The following is a 22882-nucleotide window of genomic DNA, read 5'->3' as shown; positions in this document are numbered from 1 at the left end:
GCAGAGGGAGCATTGGGTGTCGCTCTATGCCAATGACCTCTTGCTGTATGTTTCGGATCCGTTGGAGAGTATGGGAAGGATTATGGGCCTGTTGGGGAGGTTTGGAGGGTTCTCGGGATACAAGCTGAATGTAGGGAAAAGCAAGGTATTCCCAGTGAATGAGCTGGCACAGCGGGCTAATTTAGGGGGGATGCCATTTATGGTAGCGAGGGATAAGTTTAGGTACTTGGGGATTCAGGTAGTGAGGGAATGGATGGGTCTCCATAAGTGGAACTTAACGAAGCTGGTGCAGGAGGCCAGGGAGGATCTTAAGAGGTGGGATACACTGCACTTAACGTTGGCGGGAAGGGTCCAAGTTGTGAAAATGAATATTCTGCCGAGGTTCTTGTTTATCTTTCAGGCTCTCCCGATCTTTATAACAAAGGCCTTTTTTCAGAAATTGGACACAATCATCTCTGACTTTGTATGGAAGGGGAAGGTGCCGAGTGTGGGGAGGACCCTGCTACAGAGACAGAGGCAGAGGCAGCAGGTGGGGTTGGCATTGCCAAATGTGCTTCATGATTATTGGGTGGCGAATGTGGACAAGGTGCGGCAGTGGTGCGAAGGAGAAGGGGTAGAGTGGGTTAGAATGGAGGAGGAATCTTGTATGGAGTCTAGTTTGAGGGCTATGGTGACGGCAGCATTGCCGATGGCTCCGAGTAGATATTCAGGGAGCCCAGTGGTGCAGTCCACGGTGAAAATATGGAATCAGCTGAGGAGTCATTTGAGGGTGGAAGGGATGTCGGTGCTACCGCCGCTGTGCGAGAATCATGGATTTGAGCTGGGGGGGATGGATAGTGTATACAGGAGGTGGAGGGAAGTGGGGCTGGTCAAGGTGAGGGATTTGTATTTGAAGGAAGGGTTCGCCAGTCTGCAGGAGCTAAGGGAGAGGGTAGAGCTGCCGAGGGGTAGTGTGTTCAGGTATCTACAGGTTAGGGACTTTGCACAAAAGATTTGGAAGGGGTTCCTTAGATTGCCGAGATAAACCCTGCTGGAGCGACTGCTGTTTCCGGATGTAGAAGTGGAGGGAAGAATGGGGGATATGGATAAGTGGCTGGGGGAGCAGCGAGGCGAGCGGGTGGTGAAGATCTAGGAGAATGTAGAAGCGGAGTTGGGAATGGAGTTCAATTGGGGAGTAGGGAGTGAGGCACGGCGAAGGGTAAACAGGACCTCCTCTTGTGCAAGGATGAGCCTGATACAGTTTAAGGTGGTGCACAGAGTGCATATGACTCGGGCAAGAAGTAGTGGGTTCTTTCAGGGGGTAGCAGATGAGTGTGAGAGGTGAGGGCGGGGGCCAGCGACTCATGCACACATGTTTTGGGGTTGTGAAAAATTGGGAAGATTCTGGGCGGGAGCATTCGCGGTCTTAGCCAGGATAGTGGAGGAGGGAGTGGACCTGGACCCTTTGGTGGTGATATTTGGGGTTTCAGAGAAGCCGGAGCTCATGGAGAGGAGGAAGGCTGATGTCTTGGCCTTCGCCTCTCTTGATTGCACGGTGATGAATTTCGCTGGAGTGGCGGTTGGCATCGCGAGCGGGGGTAGCAGCATGGTTGGGTGACCTGTATGACTTCCTGCGGTTAGAGAAGATAAAGTATGAGTTAAGGGGCTCAGCAGGGGAGTTTGAGAAAAGGTATGGGATGTTTGTGAACGTGTTTATGGGATGTTTGTGAACGTGTTTGAGGAGCTGTTCGTCACAGGGAGGTAGGGGGTGGGTGATGGGGAGGGGGGTGAAAAAGGAGAAAAATCTGTACAAACTGTATAGTTGATTGTTGGGAAGAATGTTTCGCGGGGTGTTTATTTGCTGTCACCTACTTTGATACAAGTTTGAATAAAATGCGTTTTTTTTTAAATGAGAGGAAGTTCAGAGAGGGGAGGGGAGGGAAATTAGACTTTAAAGGCTTGTGAATTGGGACGTGGTGGCGATGAGCTATTAGAGGCTTCATGATGAGATCAGAAGTCTCAGAACGGGGAGTGGAGGGGTGACGGGGATGGAAGGATGTTAGTGGGGCGGGGGAGCGGGGGGGGGGGTCGATCACAGAGGCTTCTGAGACAGGCACCTGGATCCAGGAGGTAGGTGCAAAGGCACTTACCTCCTGAATCCACCAAGTCCTCGCCTCGATAAAGCTGCCAGGTTTCCTGACGCCAGAGTTCAACTTGAAAATCTGAAGGACAATGAAGTTAACAGCCTCATTATCATATTTAAAATTCCAATCCCTCTCTTTCAAGTGGTTGGCTATCCACCCAACTTCTATCCTCACCTAAAGCTGAAAATTACTAAGTTGGAAGCAGGTTTAGGTTGGGAAACAGATTTTTAAAATTTTGTCAGCATTCCTGATCCAAACTCACCCTTTTTAAGGGTTTAAATTCAACCCCATCTTGCTTCTTGACCACTGGATTGACACTGTTGACCATATTTTCGCAAGCCATCTTTACGTAAGCCTCAGTTTCCATATAATAACATAAATCTTTCAGGCAACTCAGAAATATAACATTCATACCACCTTCTGAAACATGCTTGGTAACCTTTGCAAGAGCAGGTTCTGCACACAAATTCAGTGCAACCAAATAGCATAGATTTTATCAGAGTTGTGAAGAAACCAAAATGGTGCTGGGAACATGGGGCTGGATTCTCCTCACCCCGATGGTGAAATCGCGTTCAGCGATGGGGCGGAGAATATGTATTGGCGCACAAAATTGGGAGCAGGGCCGGTTCTTCAATTCTCCGCCCCTCAAAAAAATCAGCGTACTCATGGAGTACACTGCACCAAGTATCTACTGCCTCAGACCATTACCTGAGGCCGTCCTGCGATGCTCCGTCCTTGATCGGCCGAATTTCCGATGGCGTGGACCTCTCATGGTCCCACGTCCGTGATCCTCGCACGGCGGCTGCGGATTCAGTCCGGGGCCGCCACAGTGGGGGGAGGGCCGATCCATCGGGGGGGGGGGGTTTCATTCGGGGCTGGGGGCAATGTGTGCTGGCGGTGTGCAAACGGCCGATGCGTGGCACTACTTTGCCAGTCCAGGTCCACAGGCTGAGTCCACCAATGAGCACGGCCGGCCACTGGAGTCCTCTGACCAGAAGTGCAGGGGACCGTATCGGCAGCTAGAGCTGCGAGCTCAATGACAGCTGTCTGCTAGCCTCCACAATTTTCCTGTCGTAAAAGACCACAGTTTTCCCAACGGCATGGGGACTTAGTCCCAAAACTGGAGAATCCAGCCCATGGATTCAGCACTCCCACACCCATTTTTGACTAATTCTATTTTCGCAGATGAGGGAAAGGGGGTAGGGCAGGACTCACATATGGGAAAAACCTGAACTCAGCAGGGCCATTTAAATTCATTGCTGAGTTCAAACAAACCCCATTTTTGATAGAGCCAGATCCTGCAGAGTATGACTTACAAATTTGTTAGAGGAGACATCAATGCTAATAAAGGGAGGGTGAGGTCAGTGCAACTGTAAACTCATCAAACTCCGTTTCCCTTCAAATTAAACAAAGCCAATCTGTGTCGGAGAGTTGAAATAATCTGTACTTTCAGTTTCAATATATATATTTTCTTACATAACCCTAAGTTTCATTATTCAAGAATGGAAATAGAGACAAATCAGGAAATTACAGGCCAGTGAGTCTAACTTCAGTGGGAAGAAATTATTGGAAAAAATTATGAGGGACAGAATTAATCTTCACTTGGAGGGGCAAGGGTTAATCAAGGGTAGTCAGAATGGTTTTGTCAAAGGGAGATATGTCTTACAAACTTGTTTGAATTTTCTGAGGAAGTGACTAAGTATGTAGGTGAGGATAGTGCAGTTGATGCAATCTACATGGACTTCAATAAGGCTTTTGACAGGGCCCAACATGTGAGGCTGATGAATAAGGTAATAACTCATGGGATCCAGTGCAATTTAGAAATCTGGATCTCAAACTGGCTTCTTGGTAGGAGGCAGAGTGTGATGGTTGAAGGTTGCTTTTGTGACTGGAAACATGTGTCCAATGGTGTTCCTTAGGGATCGGTGCTGTCCCTTTTGTTTGCAGTCTACATTAATGATCTGGAAATGAATGTAGGAGGCATGATAAGTAAGTTTGCAGATGACACAAAATTGGTGGTATGGTGTGGAGCCAGGCCTTAGATTACAGGATGAGAGAGACAGGCTGGTTAGATGGGCAGAAGAGTGGCAAAATGGAATTTAACCATGAAAAGTGAGGTAAAGCATTTTGGGAGGACTAACAAGGCAAGGGAATATACAATGAATGGTCGGATCCTGGGAAGTACAGAGGATCAAAGGGACCTTGGTGTGCATGTTCACAGATCTCTGAAATCAACAGGACAGGTAGATAAGATGGTTAAGAAGGTCTATGGGATTCTTCCCTTTATTAACTAGTGCACTGAATATAAGAACAGGGAAGTTATGCTGGTGTTGCATAAAACGCTGGTTAGGCCCCAGCTGGATTACTGTGTGCAGTTCTGGTCACCACACTATAGAAAGGAAGTGATTGCACTGGAGAGGGTACAGAGGAGATCCATCAGGATGTTGCCTGCAATGGATCGTTTCAAATATCAAGAGAGACTGAATAGGCTGGGGTTGTTTTCCCTGGAGCAGAGAAGACTGAGGGGGGACCTGATTGAGGTGTATAAAATTATGAGAAGCATAGATAGAGTGGACAGGAAGGTACCTTTCCCCTTAGTAGAGGGATCAATAACCAGGGGACATAGATTTAAGGTAATGGGAAGGAGGTTTATAAGAGATGGGAGGAGAAACCTTTTCACCCAGAGGGTGGTTGGAATCTGGAACTCACTGCCTGAAAGGGTGGTAGAGGCAGGAACCCTCACAGCTTTTAAGAAGCATTTAGATGAGCACTTGAAATCCATAGCACATGATGCTATGGACCAAGTGCTGGAAAATGGGATTAGAAAATGTGCTTGATGGTTGGCGTGGAAGCAGTGGGCCGAAGGGCTTCTTTCTGTGCTGTAAAACCTGATGACTCTATGATTATCATTATAACGTTATTACTGCTTGAGTACTTCCACAACCTGACATTATCACATTAGGGGGCAGGGATTGCTGCTGTAGGTTCACATTTTGATAGACTATTCCAAGGGATTATTAAATGATTAACTGTCTTGATATGGGGTTATGAATAGAAATGCTTGTTTTCATAAGGGATTACATATTTGTGGGAATTTGAATGTATTTAATGGGCTTTTCATATAGTGAAATCTGTAATAGATACGTAGGTCCAGGTTTACATCCCCGGTTGGGACCACATGGGTGGGAGGTTTCCAGTCTCTGTGAACCCGACCATTAAAAATGTCCACCCACAGTTCAGATTTTTGGTTGGAGTGGGGAGAGGGTGGGCTAAAGTAGGAGCTTGGATGGGCAACCCTGGAAGTGGAGAGGGTTCAGATGCATGTAAAAAACATTCGCTTGAAGACTAGCCCTGATGAATGCAGCATGAGGAGACGTTGTGGCGTGATCAGGTGAGTGCCAAAATTGTAAGTGTTGTCAAACTGTTAGATAATCCCAGAATGGATTGACCATCATGGGCTTTCACTATGAAAATGGTCATGATAATCGCTTATTGTCACAAGTAGGCTTCAATGAAGTTACTGTGAAAAGCCCCTGGTCGCCACATTCCGGCATCTGTTCGGGGAGGCCAGTACGGGAATTGAACCCGCGCTGCTGGCCTTGTTCTGCATTACAAGCCAGCTGTTTAGCCCACTGTGCTAAACCAGCCCCTGAATTCATGCTTTCTAATTAAGTATGCTGAATTAAAAAAAGTCATGGAGATAGCATTGCCTTGCCACCACAACCTGATGCAGATAATATGCAATGATTTAGTAAGATAGCTAGACTCAGTGGATCGATGAACAACATTGTCATTCACATTGTCCCATCTTCTCTCCAGATGTCGCCTCACTGCAGAGCCTTGACCCCTCATATTTTTAATGTAGTGTCATACGATCTAAATAAGGAATAAGCCAGTAGGTATCATTTAGAAGGGGCAGCCGCAACATACATGCCACCAAGTGTATATGCAGTTCCCTTCTCTCAATCACACCATTAAGAGCATTCATAAATGAGATGATATTCTTGGCTAGTGCAAGTAAGCACACAAAACTGAATTATGGCAACATATTTTGAGTTGCTCATGACCCTTCTTGCATTCCATTTGCATTAATTAATTAATTTATTTATTAACCCACCTCCCATCCATTAACTCTGTCTACACCTCCCGCTGCCTTGGGAAAGCAGGCAGCATAATCAAAGACGCCACTCACCCAGATTATTCTCTCTTCCAACTTCTTCCACGGGCAGAAGATACAGAAGTCTGAGAAACCAGCTCCTTCCCGGCTGTTACCAGACTCCTACATTCAGTATGCTTCACCCAATGTCTATGTCCATATATTTACACTGTGTATTTATCCATTGTCCTACACTGTGTATTTATCCTTTGTCCTATGTTTTTCATGTATGGAACAATCTGATTGGATAGTACTTAGAACAATACTTTTCACTGTACCTTGGTACAAATGACAATAAATCTAAATATAAATCTAATTCACAAAACATCACACAGATCAGGTGCATCACAAAAGGCAGGGATAGCTGTCCCATGTTTTTACCAGATGGCTGTTGAGAACAATCTGCCACAAGCGAGAGGGCGTGGATGTAAATTACAATGGTGTTGAGCACCACAAGTGACCACATAAATTGTGGATCCAGTGACCTTTGCTTTCTAGCAAGGTGAATGAAGTGTTGGCTAGTGTAGGCTTGAGAGATGAAAAGACACTTCCAACACTGATGAAGGTTCAACTCAATTTTATTAACTAACTTCTAACTAACTAACACACAATGACTGTGGGTCTAAATGATGCTAATTTAGACTAGAGACCTAAGCCTTGTCCGAACCAGTTGATTCTCTCAGCACGTAGTGTGAGTCTGTGTTGGGCTGGATGAGTTCTTGTTACACTGAGAGGCAGAACCCAGAATGAGTGGGAAGCGTGGTGCCCTCTGCCTTTATAGTGTGTGTATTCTAACTGGTGATTGGCTGCGGTGTTTGTACATGTTGATTGGTCTCTGTGTGTGTCCATCAGTGTGTGTCCACACCATGATATACTGATGTATAGTAGGCGCTGATTTAGCTCACTGGGCTAAATCGCTGGCTTTTAAAGCAGACCAAGCAGGCCAGCAGCACTGTTTGATTCCCGTATCAGCCTCCCCGGACAGGCGCCGGAATGTGGTGACTAGGGGCTTTTCACAGTAACTTCATTGAAGCCTACTCGTGACAATTATTGGTTGGCCAATTGGAGTATGAGCTCCCTCAATGATAGCTCATTGAGGTGGCCCATATAATCACCTGTGTAGGCTTTGTGAGCCAGTCTTAAGTTGACTGGACTGCTCGGAGCACTGTTTGTAGCTGCTCCTGTAATATCGTTATTGTAAATAAATATTGGTGTGGTGGCGGAACTCCTGCCTCCCGTGGATTACTACGAGGTAAACTAAGAATTTTGCGGAGACCAGCTGCCGCACTTGGAGGGTAAGCCTTGCCATTTTAAAAATGCCGTTTTTTGGAAGGTTAGAGGCATTCGACCCGGCTATTGAGGACTGGTCCCAGTATGTGGAGAGAATGTGTTACTTCTTCCGGGCAAATTATATATTGACGGACGAAAGGAGATGGCTTATCCTGCTGTCGGCGTGCGGACCCTCAGCTTTCGCCATTATACGTAGTCTGACTTATTCCGATGCACCGGACACGAAAACTTTCCAAGAAGTAACGGAATTGGTGAAAGAGCACTACGACCCAAAACCACCCCTCATTTTGTGTAGGTACAGATTCTACACAGCGAAGCGGGAAGACAGGGAGTCAGTCACAAATTTCTTGACCCGCCTGAGAAGGTTGGCGGAAAAATGTGAGTTCGGCCCGACGCTAAATGAAATGCTTCGGGACCAGTTAGTGTGTGGTATAAACGACCTCACAATACAGAAACGCCGCTAGACTGCAGGCAAGCTTTACAGCTCGCACTGTCCGAAGAAAAGGCAGCAAGTGGGGCGCAGGAACTACAGGGCACGCCAATGGAGGTAGATACCTGTGAGAGGGACTTTCACAACGGGTCCTGCTACCAGATAGCCGCTCTCAGGAAAAACCTGAGGAATAGAGGGAAAAAGGAAAACCCCAGAACTGCCCCCAAGTCCGCCAGGACTAACTGGAGACAGAGGGAAGTATCGGCTGAGGCTCCCCAAACAGAGAAGGACCGTTTCTGGCACCAGACAGAGTGGGGTAACAACGACAGAAACCCTAGAAGGAGGTGGCAAAAGAGGAATAGCAGGTGGGGATGCAGGGAAGTACACAACCTAGACGCCCCATCCTCCTCCGAAGGGGAACAATTGTATAATATTGCAACGAAGAAAGCAGAACCCATTAGGATTACCCCACGGGTGAACGGGCGGCCGATAATAATGGAAATAGACACGGGTGCGGCCGTATCAGTAATGGGAGTGGCAGCATTTAGAAAAATCAAAGATGGACTCCAGCCACTAACCCTGACAAAAACATTGACGAAGCTTAAAACCTACACGGGGGAACCCCTGGAAGTTCTAGGCACAACTCATGTACCCGTGGAATATGAGAAACAATTGCTCAGATTACCGTTGACTATAGTAGAGGGCTCTGGACCGAGCTTAATTGGACGGAACTGGCTGAAAGACATAAAATTAGATTGGATGAAAATTTTCCAGAGTGGAAGCGGGCAGTTGAGTGGAGTACTCCAAAAATACCCGGAGGTCTTCCAGGAAGGTTTGGGGGAAATCATAGGCGCCAAAGCAACTTTGCACGTGGACCCAGAAGCCCTTCCAAAATTTTGTAAGGCCAGGCCGGTACCCTTTGCATTAAGGAAGAAAGTAGATGACGAAATAGAAAGGTTACGGCGCAACGGCATTATCAGACCAGTACAGTTCTCGGATTGGGCAGCGCCGGTGGTACCAATTTTGAAGCCAGACGGTTCGATACGTCTCTGTGGAGATTTCAAACAGACAGTAAACAAATACGCACTGCTGGACAAATACCCAATCCCGAAAATGGACGACCTATATGCCAAATTGGCAGATGGGCTTTTGTTCACGAAACTGGACATGAGCCACGCCTACCTGCAGTTAAAAGTGGACAAGGGCTCCCAGATGTTCGCTACGATCAACACCCTCAAGGGCCTTTTTGGTTACACTATGCTACCTTTTGGAGTGTCATCAGCCTGCGCTATATTCCAGCGTACGATGGAAAATATTTTGCAGGGACTACCGCAGGTGGTGATTTATTTGGACGATGTCTTAATCACAGGTAGGACAAACAGGGAACACTTAAGGAACCTGGAGGAAGCGCCCAGGCGTTTCGCAAAGGCAGGCGTATGGCTAAAAAGGGAAAAATGTGTTTTTCTGGCCCCACAAGTGACATACCTGGGATATAAGGTAGACGAGTCAGGCTTACACCCATTAGAAGACAGAGTAAGGGCAATAAAAGAAGCCCCAGCTCCCACCACGGTCCAGGAATTACGATCATTTCTAGGGTTGGCAACCTATAATGGAAAATTTATTGAAAATAGGGCGTCCATCCTAGAACCCCTCCACCAGCTACTAAAAAAGGGGCAAGGATGGAAATGGTCCACCAAAACCGAGCATTTAGGGACATTAAGGAACAGCTGTCATCCGAAAATGTCCTAGAGCATTATGACCCAAGGAAGGAGTTGGTGGTCACTTGTGATGCATCCCCCTATGGGGTACGAGCCGTCTTAGCCCATAGAGGAATGAATGGGGAAGAACGGCCAATAGCCTATGCTTCGAGGACCTTGGCGATGGCTGAGAGGAAATACGCCCAAATCGAGAAGGAAGGACTAGCGGTGATATTCGCAGTAAAAAAATTTCACCAGTATCTGTACGGGCGGAAATTCACCATAGTGACGGACCATAAGCCGTTATTAGGGTTATTAAAAGAAGACAAGTCAATACCCCGATTGCATCAGCTAGAATCCAACGCTGGGCGTTGCTACTGGCAGCGTATAGATACGTTCTGGAGCACAGACCGGGAACGCGAGTAGCTAATGCAGATGCTTTGAGCAGACTTCCCCTCACGGACACTCCGCTGCAAATACTAAAAGTAGGGGAGACAGTAATGACTCTAAAGGTTTTGGACACCCTACCAGTAGACGCACAACATATTCGGTTGAGGACGCAAAAAGACCCAGTTTTAGCCAAGGTGAAGCATTTACTTCTAACAGGGGAACTGGAAAGACCAGTGGAGCCCCAGATGCACCCATACTGGAGCAGAAGGGACCAAATAACCGTAGAAGACGGTATCCTATTATGGGGAGCCCGGGTAATTGTCCCAGCTCAGGGCCGTCAGGCAATCTTAACCGAGTTACATCACGGACACCCAGGGGTGTCTAAAATGAAGATGCTAGCTCGAAGCTACGTTTGGTGGCCAGGTTTGGACACAGACATAGCAGCCTTGGTACGTCGGTGCCAGGAGTGCCAACAGGGGCAAAGAGTGCCACCAGCAGCGCCATTGCACCTGTGGGAATGGCCAGGCAGACCGTGGACCCGCCTGCATATTGACCACGCCGGCCCTTTCATGGGCTCAATGTTTTTGGTGATAGTGGACGCCCACTCCAAATGGTTGGACGTCCACCGGGTAAACACGGCAAGCACAGCATCGACAATTGAAAAGCTCAGGGCCTCGTTTGCAACACATGGACTTCCGGAGGTATTGGTGTCGGACAACGGAACGGCATTCACAAGTGGGGAATTTGGAAAATTCCTGAAGGAAAACAGAGTCCGTCACATCAAAACGGCCCCTTACCATCCAGCGACCAACGGCCTGGCAGAGAGAGCGGTCCAGACACTTAAAGCGGGACTCAAGAAGCAGCCGGCAGCATCAATGGACACCAAGCTCTCCTGCTGGCTGTTTGATTACAGGACCACACCACATTCCACAATGGGCATACCGCCAGCTGAACTCTTAATAGGAAGGCGGCTGCGAACAAGGCTGAGTCTCCTTTTCCCAAATTTAACGGGGAAAGTGGAGAAACAACAGGAGGCCCAACGCAGGGGGCATGATAATAGATGGCAGCAGAGACATTTCCAGGTGGGGGCACCGGTTTGGATCAAGAATTATGTGACTGGACCAACGTGGGTCAAAGGCACGGTAGAGTCCCAAACAGGGCCCATATCCTATGAGGTTTCAATAGGAGGTAAGGTGCTGAAGAAACACCTGGACCAAATAAGGGCAGCGGAACCACACCTGGAGGCAGGCGAAGCAGGACCGCCTCGAGCTGGGATAGCCCAGGCGGAAAGGATACCCACACACCAGCCCCGAGCAATTTCTCCAGACCCCGTCATCCAGTCGTCAGAGTCGGAGATGGACACGCTCGACGAGGCCGCCGCGACACCTCTTCTCAAGGAGGAGGAAGAACAACTTCCAAGGAGGTCGTCAAGGATAAGACGGGCACTTATAAGGTACACCCCGCCCACTTCGGAGAATAACCTGGCGGACGACACAGAGGTGACAGACCCAGACATGAGGAGCAGGAAGAAGCTCAGAGGAATGCCAGCTGGCAGGAATTCCTCGGACCTTGGGGGGGGGGGGGGGGGGGGGGGGAGGGGTATAATGAACTCCAATTGGCTTTATTGGTTGGCCAATTGGAGTATGAGCTCCCTCAATGATAGCTCATTGAGAGGGCCCATATAATCACCTGTGTAGGCTTTGTGAGCCAGTCTTAAGTTGACTAGACTGCTAGCAGCACTGTTTGTAGCTGCTCCTGTAATATCATTATTGTAAATAAATATTGGTGTGGTGATGGAACTCCTGCCTCCCGTGGATTACTACACCGTGAGTTGTAGGAAGTTTTCTGCTGCAGTTGAGACATGTGCATGCGGTGGAGCACGGGGACATAATCGAGGTTGGGAGTGAGAATCGATGGCACCATCGTCCTGAGGGTGCGGTTCATTAGCAGCTGAGCAGGCAACAGGCCGGTGGAGGGCGGGACGGAGCGATAGGCTAGCAGAGCAAGATGGAAATCTGAGCCGGCGTCGGCGGCCTTGCTGAGTAGCCGCTTAACTATGTGGACCCCCTTTTCTGCCTTCCCATTGGATTGGGGGTACAGGGGACTGGACGTGACGTGCTCAAAATTGTAGTGTCGGGTGAAGCCGACCCATTCCTGGCTCGCGAAACAGGGGCCATTTTCTGACATGACCGTCAGCGGAATGCCATGGCGGGCAAACGTCTCCTTACACGCCCTGATCACAGCCGAGGATGTGATATTGTGCATCCTGATGACCTGCGGGTAACTGGAGACATAGTCGATGATGATGACGTAGTCCCTGCACAATGCGTGGAACAAGTCGATGCCCACTTTGGTCCAAGGCGATGTGACGAGCTCATGGGGCATCAGGGTCTCCCGTGGTTGGGCAGGCTGAAAACGCTGGCAGGTAGAGCAGTTGAGCACCACATTGGTGATGTCATCATTGATGCCCGGCCAGTAGACGGCTTCTCTGACCCTGCGTCGGCATTTCTCGATTCCTAAATGGCCTTCATGGAGTTGCACCAACACTAGCTGGCGCATGCTTTGTGGAAGCGATCCAATCTCAGGAACACCCCGTTGACAACCGGCAGGTCATCGCGGACGTTGTAAAATTGCGGGCATTGGCCCTTGAGCCACCCGTCTGACATTAGACGCATCACCCGCTGCAGAAGTGGATCAGCCGCTGTCTCGCGGCGGATTTGCATCAGTCGTGCATCCAAAGCTGGCAAATGGGAGGCTGCAAGCTGAACTTGAGCATCTATTTGGCAGACAAAGCCGTCGTGATCACACGGAGTTGTGATCGACCTTGAGAGGGCATCGGCAGCGGCAAGGTCCTTGCCAGGGGTATAGACCAGTTGAAAGTCATACCTGTGCAGCTTGAGTAGGATACGCTGGAGGCGAGGCGTCATGTCATTCAAGTCCTTTTTGATATATATTTACAAGCGGGTGGTGGTCGGTTTCAACCGTAAACTGCGGAAGTCCACAGATGTAGTCGTGGAGCTTCACAACTCCAGTGAAAAGGCCGAGACACTCTTTCTAAATTTGTGCATAGCACTGTTCTGTTGGGGTCATCACCCGCGACGCATACGCAACGGGGGCCAGTGACGATGCGCGTCTCGTTGCAGGAGCACGGCACCAATCCCCGACTGACTGGCATCAGTAGAGATTTTGGTCTCTTTGGTCGGGTTGAAAAAGGCCAACACTGGGGCCGTGGAAAGCTTGGCCTTCAGCTCCTGCCATTCACGCTCGTGAGCGGGGAGCCATCGGAAATCTGTGGTTTTGTGAATCAGGTCTCTGAGGGCCGTGGTGTGTGAGGCGAGAATCGGGATGAACTTCCCGAGGAAATTCACCATGCCCAGGAACCGGAGGACCGCTTTCTTGTCTTCAGGCGTATTCATGGACGTGATTGCGTATTCATGGATGTGATCCCCCAGAAACTTGATACTTGACTGGCCAAAGGAGCATTTGATCCTATTGAGGCGGAGGCCGTGTTCGTGGATGCACCTGAAAACGCGCTTAAGGTGGACAATGTGTTCCTGCGGGGTGGTTAACCAGATAATAATGTCGTCGACATATACCCGGACCCGTCGATCCTCTCTATCATCTGCTCCATGATCCGATGGAAAACCTCAGACGCAGAAATGATGCCGAATGGCATCTGGTTGTAGCAGAACCTGCCAAAGGGTGTGTTGAATGTACACAGCTTCCTGCTTGACTCATCAAGTTCGATCTGCCAGAAACCCTTCGAGGCATCCAGTTTTGAGAAGTGTTTGGCGTGGGCCATCTCGGACGTGAGCTCCTCACATTTCAGAATCGGGTAGTGCTCCCGCATGATATTCTGATTCAGATCTTTAGGATCAATACAGATCTGCTCGCTGGACGGTTTCTTGACTCAGACTATGGAGCTTACCCAGTCTGTGGGTTCCGTGACCCTAGAGATGACTCCTTGGTCCTGGAGGTCCTGGAGCTGTTGCTTGAGGCGGTCCTTAAGGGACGCTGGGACTCTGCGAGGTGCGTGAACGACAGGCGTGGCGTTGGGCTGGAGTAAGATTTTGTACATGTACGGGAGCGTGCCCATGCCTTCAAAGACATCTTGGTATTGCTGGATGATGGAGTCGAGTTGCGCCCTGAAGTCTGTGTCACAGGGTGCAGACACATCGCTTGAAGAGAGTGTACTCTCTGCACTAAGTGGAGCAGCTTGCATGCCTGCGTACCAAGCAAGGAGGCTTTTGAGGCAGCAACAATCTCAAACGGGAGAATGGCTGTGTGAGCACGATGTGTCACCTCAAGGCGGCAGGAGCCGCTGGCGGCGATGGCATTGCCATTATAGTCCAGCAATTTACACGCAGATGGCAGGACAGCAGGCTGTACGCAGAGCTTGCGAAAATCAGATGACGCGATGAGATTGGCAGAAACGCCAGTGTCCAGGCGGAACCTGACAGGGGACCGGTTGACCGTAAGGGTGGCACACCACTCACCATCCTGGTCGACACAGTGGACTTGGACGGGTTTGGTGCCACGCCTGGGGGACATCCTGTTCACGGTAACGACGCCAATTTGGAACGGGACCTGTGGGTACATTGATGGCAAGCTGGATAGCCCTGACGTCTCTGTGGGGCTGGGTGGACCTCCTAAAATCAGCAGGCAGGGAAGATCTGCACATTGTAGCATTGTGGCCTTGTTTGCCACACTGCAGGCAGCATAGGGACTTTGTGGGACATTGCCGCTTTAAGTGGGCGGAGCCGCAGTTGCCGCACGCCAGACCGCGCATGCACGGGGCGATCCAGCGAGGTGCGCACCTGCGCGAAGCGGTGCGTGACGTCAGCACGCTCGCTGCGTGTAAGCGCGGGACTCCGCGAAAAGCATGCGAAATGGCCGCCATCGTTCAGATCCAAAGCCTGAAAAGATTTAATCATTTGGACCCGTTCTGCCTCGTAAGGGGCTTGCCGCGCCGTTTCAGCAGCCTGGATGCAGGAGTAGCACGTGGAGGCATGTTCATGAAGTACACAGGTCTCAATGGCCATAGAGAGGGTGAGCTGCTTTACTTTTAGTAGCTGCTGGCGCAGGGGCTCAGATTGAACACCAAAAAAATCTGGTCACGGAGCATGGAGTCAGAGGTGGACCCGTAGTTGCAGGACTGCGCAAGGACGCTAAGGTGGGTAATATAGGACTGGAAAGGTTCGTCCTTACCCTGAATTTGCTGCTGAAACATGTATCTCTCGAAGCTCTCGTTGACCTCGACCTCGCAGTGGCTGTTGAACTTTAGAATGACGGTCTTGAACTTCGATTTGTCCTCCCCCCTCAGCGAAGGTGAGCGAGTTGAAAATGTGTAGAGCGTGGTCCCCGGCTGTGAAGAGGAAGAGAGCAATCTTCCATGTGTCCGAGCAGCTTCCAGGTCCCTGGCCTCGAGGTACAGCTGGGAGCGCTGTTTGAACAGTTTCCAGTTCGAGCCCAGATTCCCGGCAATGCGGAGAGGTGGCGGCGGGCGAACGGAGTCCATTCTGTAGGATGGCGCGAGACTGGTGGAAGGCAGATCACTGAAAGGTAGGTCTCAGAAATGCTAGCATCCCTCAACTCCTGGTACCATGAAGTGTTGGCTAGTGTAGACTTGAGAGATGAACAGACACTTCCAACGCTGATGAAGGTACAACTCAATTTTATTAACTAACTTCTAACTAACTACCACACGACGACTGTGGGTCTAAATGATGCTAATTTAAAATAGAGACCTAAGCCTTGTCCGAACCAGTTGATTCTCTCAGCATGTAGTGTGAGTCTGTGCTGGGCTGGATGAGTTCTTGTTACACTGAGAGGCAGCACCCAGAATGAGCGGGAACCGTGGTGCCCTCTGCCTTTATAGTGTGGGTATTCTAACCGGTGATTGGCTGCGGTGTTTGTACATGTTGATTGGTCCCTGTGTGTGTCCATCAGTGTGTGTCTGCACCATGATATACTGGTGTATATTATGACAGTGAGTAGCTTGGTTCATAGATACAAGAGGTCCAAACTAAGGGTTACATCTGCATACTGCAAAAAACGGTATGATGCACAGACACAATGAAGAGCAGTATCTCTGTACAAGCTATATACAAGAGTGACATAAATTCATATCACAGTTACAGAACCAAAGAAGAAAACCAGAAAATTGGCCCGGATTAGGAATGGAAGATCCTACCTGATGCCCCTGTACTCTATGAAGCAAATAGCCCTGGAGATAAGAAGGGAGCTGGATCTTCTGGCTGTTGGTGATGGTGAATCTCCAGTAGCAAGTGATAAAGGAGGTGTTGAGCTTGCCTTGGCACATGGCGGTAATGGCGGAGGTCATGCTGTCACTTGAATGAGCACAGTGGGACGTTGGTAGAGAGGGAGCCCAACAATGGCGCTCAGTCATGTGGACACCATGAGCATGATTAAAGCAGGCATCAGCACATTCTTTCACTATACCTAAATATCCCATTTTGTCTCTCATACACATCCCAGCTCTGCTGACTCTCTTCCCACACCCCCACCCCCCACCCACACCCCCACCCACCACCCACACCCTCCCCTCCCCAGGTCCACATGATCGCACAGGCAAGAGAAGGAGGAAGAAATATCTGAGGAGGCGAGCATCACATCATACTAGTCCACATTCCACCAACCTAAACTGAGGCACTTCAGATAGAGTCAGTGGCACAGGGTGAAAGTCACCACACCAGAGTACAGGAGATGTCAAAGACATCTGTGCACAATCTCCCTTAGAGGAGGGTGGAAAGTCATGTTGATGCTCCAGTGGGGAGGAACAATGAGCCTCAGAAGCCAGCTTTGGAGAACAAATGTGTCCAACCAGGAGCAGTTGTGTGGACATCTGACAAGAGTTTCCTGAGGCAATGGAAGAGTCCATTGTCATTATGAGTTCCATATTGTCCTGGGGACTTAGCCACACAAGCACTGACCATGAGAGGTTGGCCAATCTCGTGGAGGGATACATGCAGCAACACCAGGAGTGGATGCAAGAGCAACTCTCAGCGAATAAAAGGTGCAAGTCTAACTTGCTAATAAAAGGTACAACCCTTCCTCAGTAGCCTGGAGCAGTCCACTCAGAGTAAGAATGCAGATATCCACAGAATACATAAGAAACTGAGTCAAAGCTAACAGACAGAGGAAGTGGGAAATATTTATACTGTGGAGTGAGTATGAAAGATGAGTCATAGCCACAGAAACCCAGGGAAACTGGGTTCTAATGGCCACAGATACCAAGAGGAAAGACTGTTAATGGTAGTCCCCAGGACTTTCTCTGTCTGTTAGCTTTGACAAAGAGTCATCGGACTCGAAACGTTAGCTCTTTTCTCTCCCTACAGATGCTGCCAGACTTGCTGAGATTTTCCAGCATTTTCCCTTTCGTTTCAGATTCCAGCATCCGCAGTTTATTTAAGAAACTGAGTGGCCTTAACAGGACATTCGCACTGTTAGTCCAGCAGTTGTTGGATAGGAGAACCGCTGTGCACCAGCGGCCAGCTCCAATCAATCCCAACTGAAGGCAAACTCAGGGTTGTACGTGTAAAAATCGAGAGTGAAGGTGCCAGGAGCTCCTCAACAACCTCATCCTCTGCCACATCTCTGCCCACCTCCCCCTCCCCCACCCGGTGAAGTCCTCATCTGCTCTGAATGTGTCAGTGACCACAGCTGTCTATACAGAGATGCACAGGCTGCAGTCTGAGGGAGATGTCCAATGGATGCCTACGCAAACGGGTAGGCCACCATACACCTCATTACCCTTTAGACACGTGTGAGAAACCTGCGTTATCATCCTCAAGGCAATATTCATTAACACAGGGTGCCATCTCACCTCGAGCATAAATGGGTCCATCTGTGGTTACTACATTCACAGTTCTTACTATATTCACACTGAATATAGCATTTGAACACTTGTTCAATGTATTATTTTTCACTTCTATACGGCTATGTGTGTATGTACAATAGAGTCAACTTTTGACCAGTAATCATAGATTATCATAGAATTTACAGTGCAGAAGGAGGCCATTCGGCCCATCGAGTCTGCACCGGCTCTTGGAAAGAGCACCCTACCCAAGGTCAACACCTCCACCTTATCCCCATAACCCAGTAACCCCACCCAACACTAAGGGCAATTTTGGACACTAAGGGCAATTTATCATGGCCAATCCACCTAACCTGCACATCTTTGGACTATGGGAGGAAACCGGAGCACCCGGAGGAAACCCACACACACACGGGTAGGATGTGCAGACTCCGCACAGTGACCCAAGCCCGGAATCGAACCTGGGACCCTGGAGCTGTGAAGCAATTGTGCTATCCACAATGCTACCGTGCTGCCCCTGCAGTAATATTGAGGGCAGCATGCTGAGGTGCAACTTGATATAACGTCACCAGGAGCAATTATGTGGCCTGATTAGTGAGGCATATGAGAGCTTCCTCCTCTCAGTTGCATCACAGAAGAGTCTAGAGGTCAAAGGTTCAGGCACAAAGATGCTCCTTGCATCTTTCAGTTTCCATCTAAGCGTGACTTTAAGGGAGGCTTAATGAACTGATTCCATGATAAGGTGCTAGTCAGCAAGTGCATCTGACGTATGAGTGGTGGATCCTATACATTCATTCACACTGTAGCCTTGCACATTGGCCGCAGCCTCAGGAGACTATGTATGTCCAGCTAATATAGGTCATGTTGTGTCTCCACTACAATGAATCCATTGTCACTTTTACTGTCAAGATGTGGTGTGCAGAGATATATTTAAGCCAGGACTGATGCATTTGGTGTCAAGTTCATAAACTGCATTGGCACAAGTTATTTCATTATCTAATCATCATGTGGGAAATGCCATATCTGTATAAATTATGTAACATAAACACAGCAACACGGCTTAATTCATGTCATTAACAGCATTGTGGGAATGGCTTGATGGTCCATTTGCCAGCATGGGTGCACCATTGTGCAGTTTGCACATTCTCCTTTTGTCTGCGGTGGGTTTCCTTCAGATGCTCCAGTTTCCTCCCGCAGTCCAAAGATATGCAGGTTAGTTGGATTGGCATGCTAAATTGTCCCTTAGTGCCCAAAGATGTTCAGGTTAGGTGGGGTCACGGGGATAGGGTACGGGATTGTGCCAAGGTAGGGTGTTCATTCGGAGGGTCATGAAGACTCGATGGACCTCCTTCTGCACTGTAGGGATTCTATGGATTCTGTCAATGGTAATGCCAGGACTGAACTTGGAAATACTTACACCAAAGGCCGCTTGGTAGAGGTCCTGCTGTGAAGGTGAGTGCATTACAGTGGAGTCGGGGGGGGGGGGGGGGGGGGCTGCAGATTCAGTCTTCCAGCTAATTGCATTTGGTGGCCACCTAAAATGGGTGCCCGCAAAGATCGATGGGAAAAATGGCCAAAGACAGAACAGACAGGCTGCAGCTTGAAGATAAAAAAGCTGCAGCCCAGACTTTGCAGAAACTAACATAGGAAAAAGGCCATGCAAAGGCCATCCAGGGACAATGGGCTCCAGGTTGAAAATGACAATAAGTGGCAGACTTGGTGGCGTCTGGTTTCCTTATTTGGGATGGCCTACGTGCCTCGGACACTAACGGCCATGGCCAACCTGGACCCGCCCCACCATCAAGGTGTCAACTCTTAATTGATTGGGATTGATCAGGGTGATCAAGCCCTGATCTATCGATTGGACATATATCTGGGACTGCCCAAAAGCGCACTAAACTTCCAAGGTATAAATGGTGCTGAGCAGCCCACCACTCGTTCTCTCGGCCGCAGCAGGGATTAGGGCCAGAAAGTAGCCACAAGCCATAGCCGTTGTGCAATCTACTCGGTACCCCCTTGTTCCAAAAGATAGGGCAGCTCAGGAAACAGGAACAGAAGTGTCCCTTATGGGAGGAAATACTTAGGAAATATATTAAAGAGAAAGGATGGCCCATATGGGCAGAGACAGGCCCCGGAGCGATAGGGCAAACTTGGTGGGAAGAGTTCGGCAAAGTGCATGGGAAATGTGCGCAGACGCATAGAAAGCCAATGGCCATAGTGTGCTGCTTGGCACAATTGTTAGGAACCGAGGAGGTCCTAGCGACCGTTCGCAGACAGCTAGCAGAGGAAAATTAGGAAACAAAGAAATGACAGGAGGAGGTAGAGCAGTTGAAGGAAGAAATGCAGGACAAGCCCAAAACTTAAAAGAGAAGCACCAGGGTAAACGACACAGATAGCAGCTGATAAGGAGAGAGAAATCGGTGAACTTAAACGCGCAACAGGCTAGCCTCGTACATTTGCGTACTTTTCAAACACAATGCGATAAAGCCGACCAAGACACTCAACATACTGTCTTGGTACAAGTGGAGGCTGAACATAAGGTAATTTGGCTAGAAGTAAAATGCATCAACCTACAGGCAGTATTGAAAGCGCTCCACCAATCTACCAATGAGCAGCGATATGTTAATGCTGACCACACCAAGTGCCAGCGAGAGATAAACAGAATTAAATCACTACTCTCGGTTCAGGAAGGATTTATGTATCTTCAGGACAGTAGAGGGAGAGGAGGAAGAGATGGCAGATTGGGCTTAGTTACAAGAAAGTGCAAAGTTATATGTAGTATGAACTGAGAGTCGAGAGCAACTACCGTCACCCTCAGAAATAACCATACCAGCCACATTGGCTGCACCAGTCACCCCAGTTGCACCGGTCATACCAACTGCACCACCCCAAACCCGAGTAATTGTCAAGACCGCCCCAGTACCAATGAATCCGGTCACTACCGAAAGAAGGATTGGGAACTCCTTAGGCTATCACATAAAAATAATATAATCTTTATTGCCACAAGTAGGCTTACATTAACACCGCAATTAAGTTACTGTGAAAAGCCCCGAGTCACCACATTCCGGCGCCTGTTCGTGTACACTAAGGGAGAATTCAGAATATCTAATTCACCTAACAGCACATCTTTCAGGCCTTATGGGAGAAAACCAGAGCACCCAGAGGAAAACCACGTAGACACAAGGAGAATGGGCAGACCTTTCAAGATGGTGCCGGAGCGAGGCAACTCTCTGCAAGCTCTCCTGAACAGATCCACTTTTTACTTAACTTATACTCGTTCTAATCTTTTAATAATTAATTCTAAAGCTAACATTATTACTAACCTCTCTCTTTTATGTTCTCTTGCAGGTTTGAAGATCCTCCGAGGCCCTTGGAAGCCTTTTGACCCGACCCGACTTGACCTCTGTGATCTGGAAGAAGATCGGGCCCAAACCTCGTGATGCCCCAACCTCGATTTGGAGCTGACCCGGGCCTCGGAGCACCAACCCCGGCCTAACTACCGACGCCAGCTCCTGGATCGCCCGGCCTAGTCCCTGGAACTCCCGACCCAACCCTCGATGCCAAGACCCGGCCCAACGCGACCCCGAGAGACACGCCCAGCGACCCGACCCGGAGAGGCCCGCCCAGCAACCCGACCTACCTGGTGATGGAAGAAAGAAAAATACACATGGAGGCCCGACCGTGCCTACTTCAAGATCCGACCCCAGGAGCGCCCAGGGAGGAAACAGACCACGGGACTCAGCCCAACCTGCCTCAGGAAGCCCCTGCCCACGACCCAGGACCCCAGGAACGGTGGAGACCACACGCGAGGACCCCAACGCGCTGCAAGGTATTCCCGCGTCCACAGAATGCCGAGACCTATCTGGATCGCAAACCCACCCCCCAGCAACCCCTCTACCTCACCCAGCGCACGGGACCCTGCCAGACGCGACCCCGGAAACGTAACCAGCGCCCTGGACCCCGCCAGACGCAACCACCTACCTTTCACAAGGGCTGACGTCTCCCATCGGATCCCAAGATCATCCAGCAGCAGCCGCCAACCGAGGAAGCGAGGGAAACGTGGCGATTGCAGGTTAGACTGAAGCAACGCGGATTCAAGACCCCTCTCCCCAGCATACTCCTGGCCAACGTCCAAGCGATTGAAAACAAGCTGGATGAACTTACCGCCAGACTTACCTCTCAGAGGGAAGTAAGAGACTGCTGTGCGCTCTGTTTCACAGAGACATGGCTCACCCCTGCCTCACCAGACTGCCATACAACCTGAAGGCTTCTCTATTCACCGGGCGGACCGCACGGCATCTTCAGGCAAAGCGAAGGGTGGGGGGGTTTGCCTACTCATCAACTCCTCCTGGTGCTTGGATATGGCGACCCTGGCGACCTACTGCTCCCCAGACCTGGAATACCTGACCGTAAAGTGCCGCCCATACTATCTTCCACGTGAATTCACTTCAGCCGTTATCACAGCAGTCTACATCCCACCCCAGGCAGAAGTGAGGAAGGCACTGGATGAACTGTACACAGTCATAAACAATTATGAAACAGAACACCCGGAGGCCTTGTTCATCGTGGCCGGAGACTTCAACAAGGCCAACCTCAAGAGTGTACTGCCAAAATTCCACCAGAACATCTCCTGTCCCATCAGGGGCGACAACACTCTTGACCACTGCTACTCAGAAATCAAGGGCGCCTACCGTTCCATCCCCTGACCGCATTTTGGGAAATCAGACCATAAGACTGTGCTCCTTCTCCCGGCTTACAAGCAGAAACTCAAGCGGGAGAATCCAGCTAAGAAGGTTGTGTAGTACTGGTCCGAGGAAACAGAAGAGCTCTTACGTGACTGCTTAGAGACAGTGGACTGGTCCATATTTAAGAACTCAGCGACTAACTTAAATGAGTATGCCACCACCGTCACAGACTTCATCAGCAAATGTGTAGACGACTGCGTGCCAAAGAAAGCAG

The 22882-nt window shown here is 49.5% G+C and overlaps 1 protein-coding gene across 6 annotated transcripts in view; it reads right to left on the bottom strand.

Moving 5' to 3' along the window:
• gra (granulito) overlaps nt 1-22882 on the bottom strand; it is a 325500-nt gene that overhangs the window by 63770 nt on the left and 238848 nt on the right. For 5 of the 6 annotated variants that reach the window (XM_038809070.1, XM_038809071.1, XM_038809073.1 and 2 more), the window contains one exon: nt 2130-2201. The exons of the other annotated variant lie outside the window; for it this stretch is intronic. In XM_038809070.1, coding sequence (XP_038664998.1) covers nt 2130-2201 — 72 coding nt within the window. The remainder of the gene's footprint in view (nt 1-2129; nt 2202-22882) is intronic. 6 annotated transcript variants of the gene reach the window in all.

Source organism: Scyliorhinus canicula, chromosome 10, assembly GCF_902713615.1.
Source record: "Scyliorhinus canicula chromosome 10, sScyCan1.1, whole genome shotgun sequence".
In the NCBI taxonomy this organism is placed as follows: Eukaryota; Metazoa; Chordata; class Chondrichthyes; order Carcharhiniformes; family Scyliorhinidae; genus Scyliorhinus; species Scyliorhinus canicula.
This window is presented reverse-complemented; position numbering and strand designations above follow the sequence as displayed.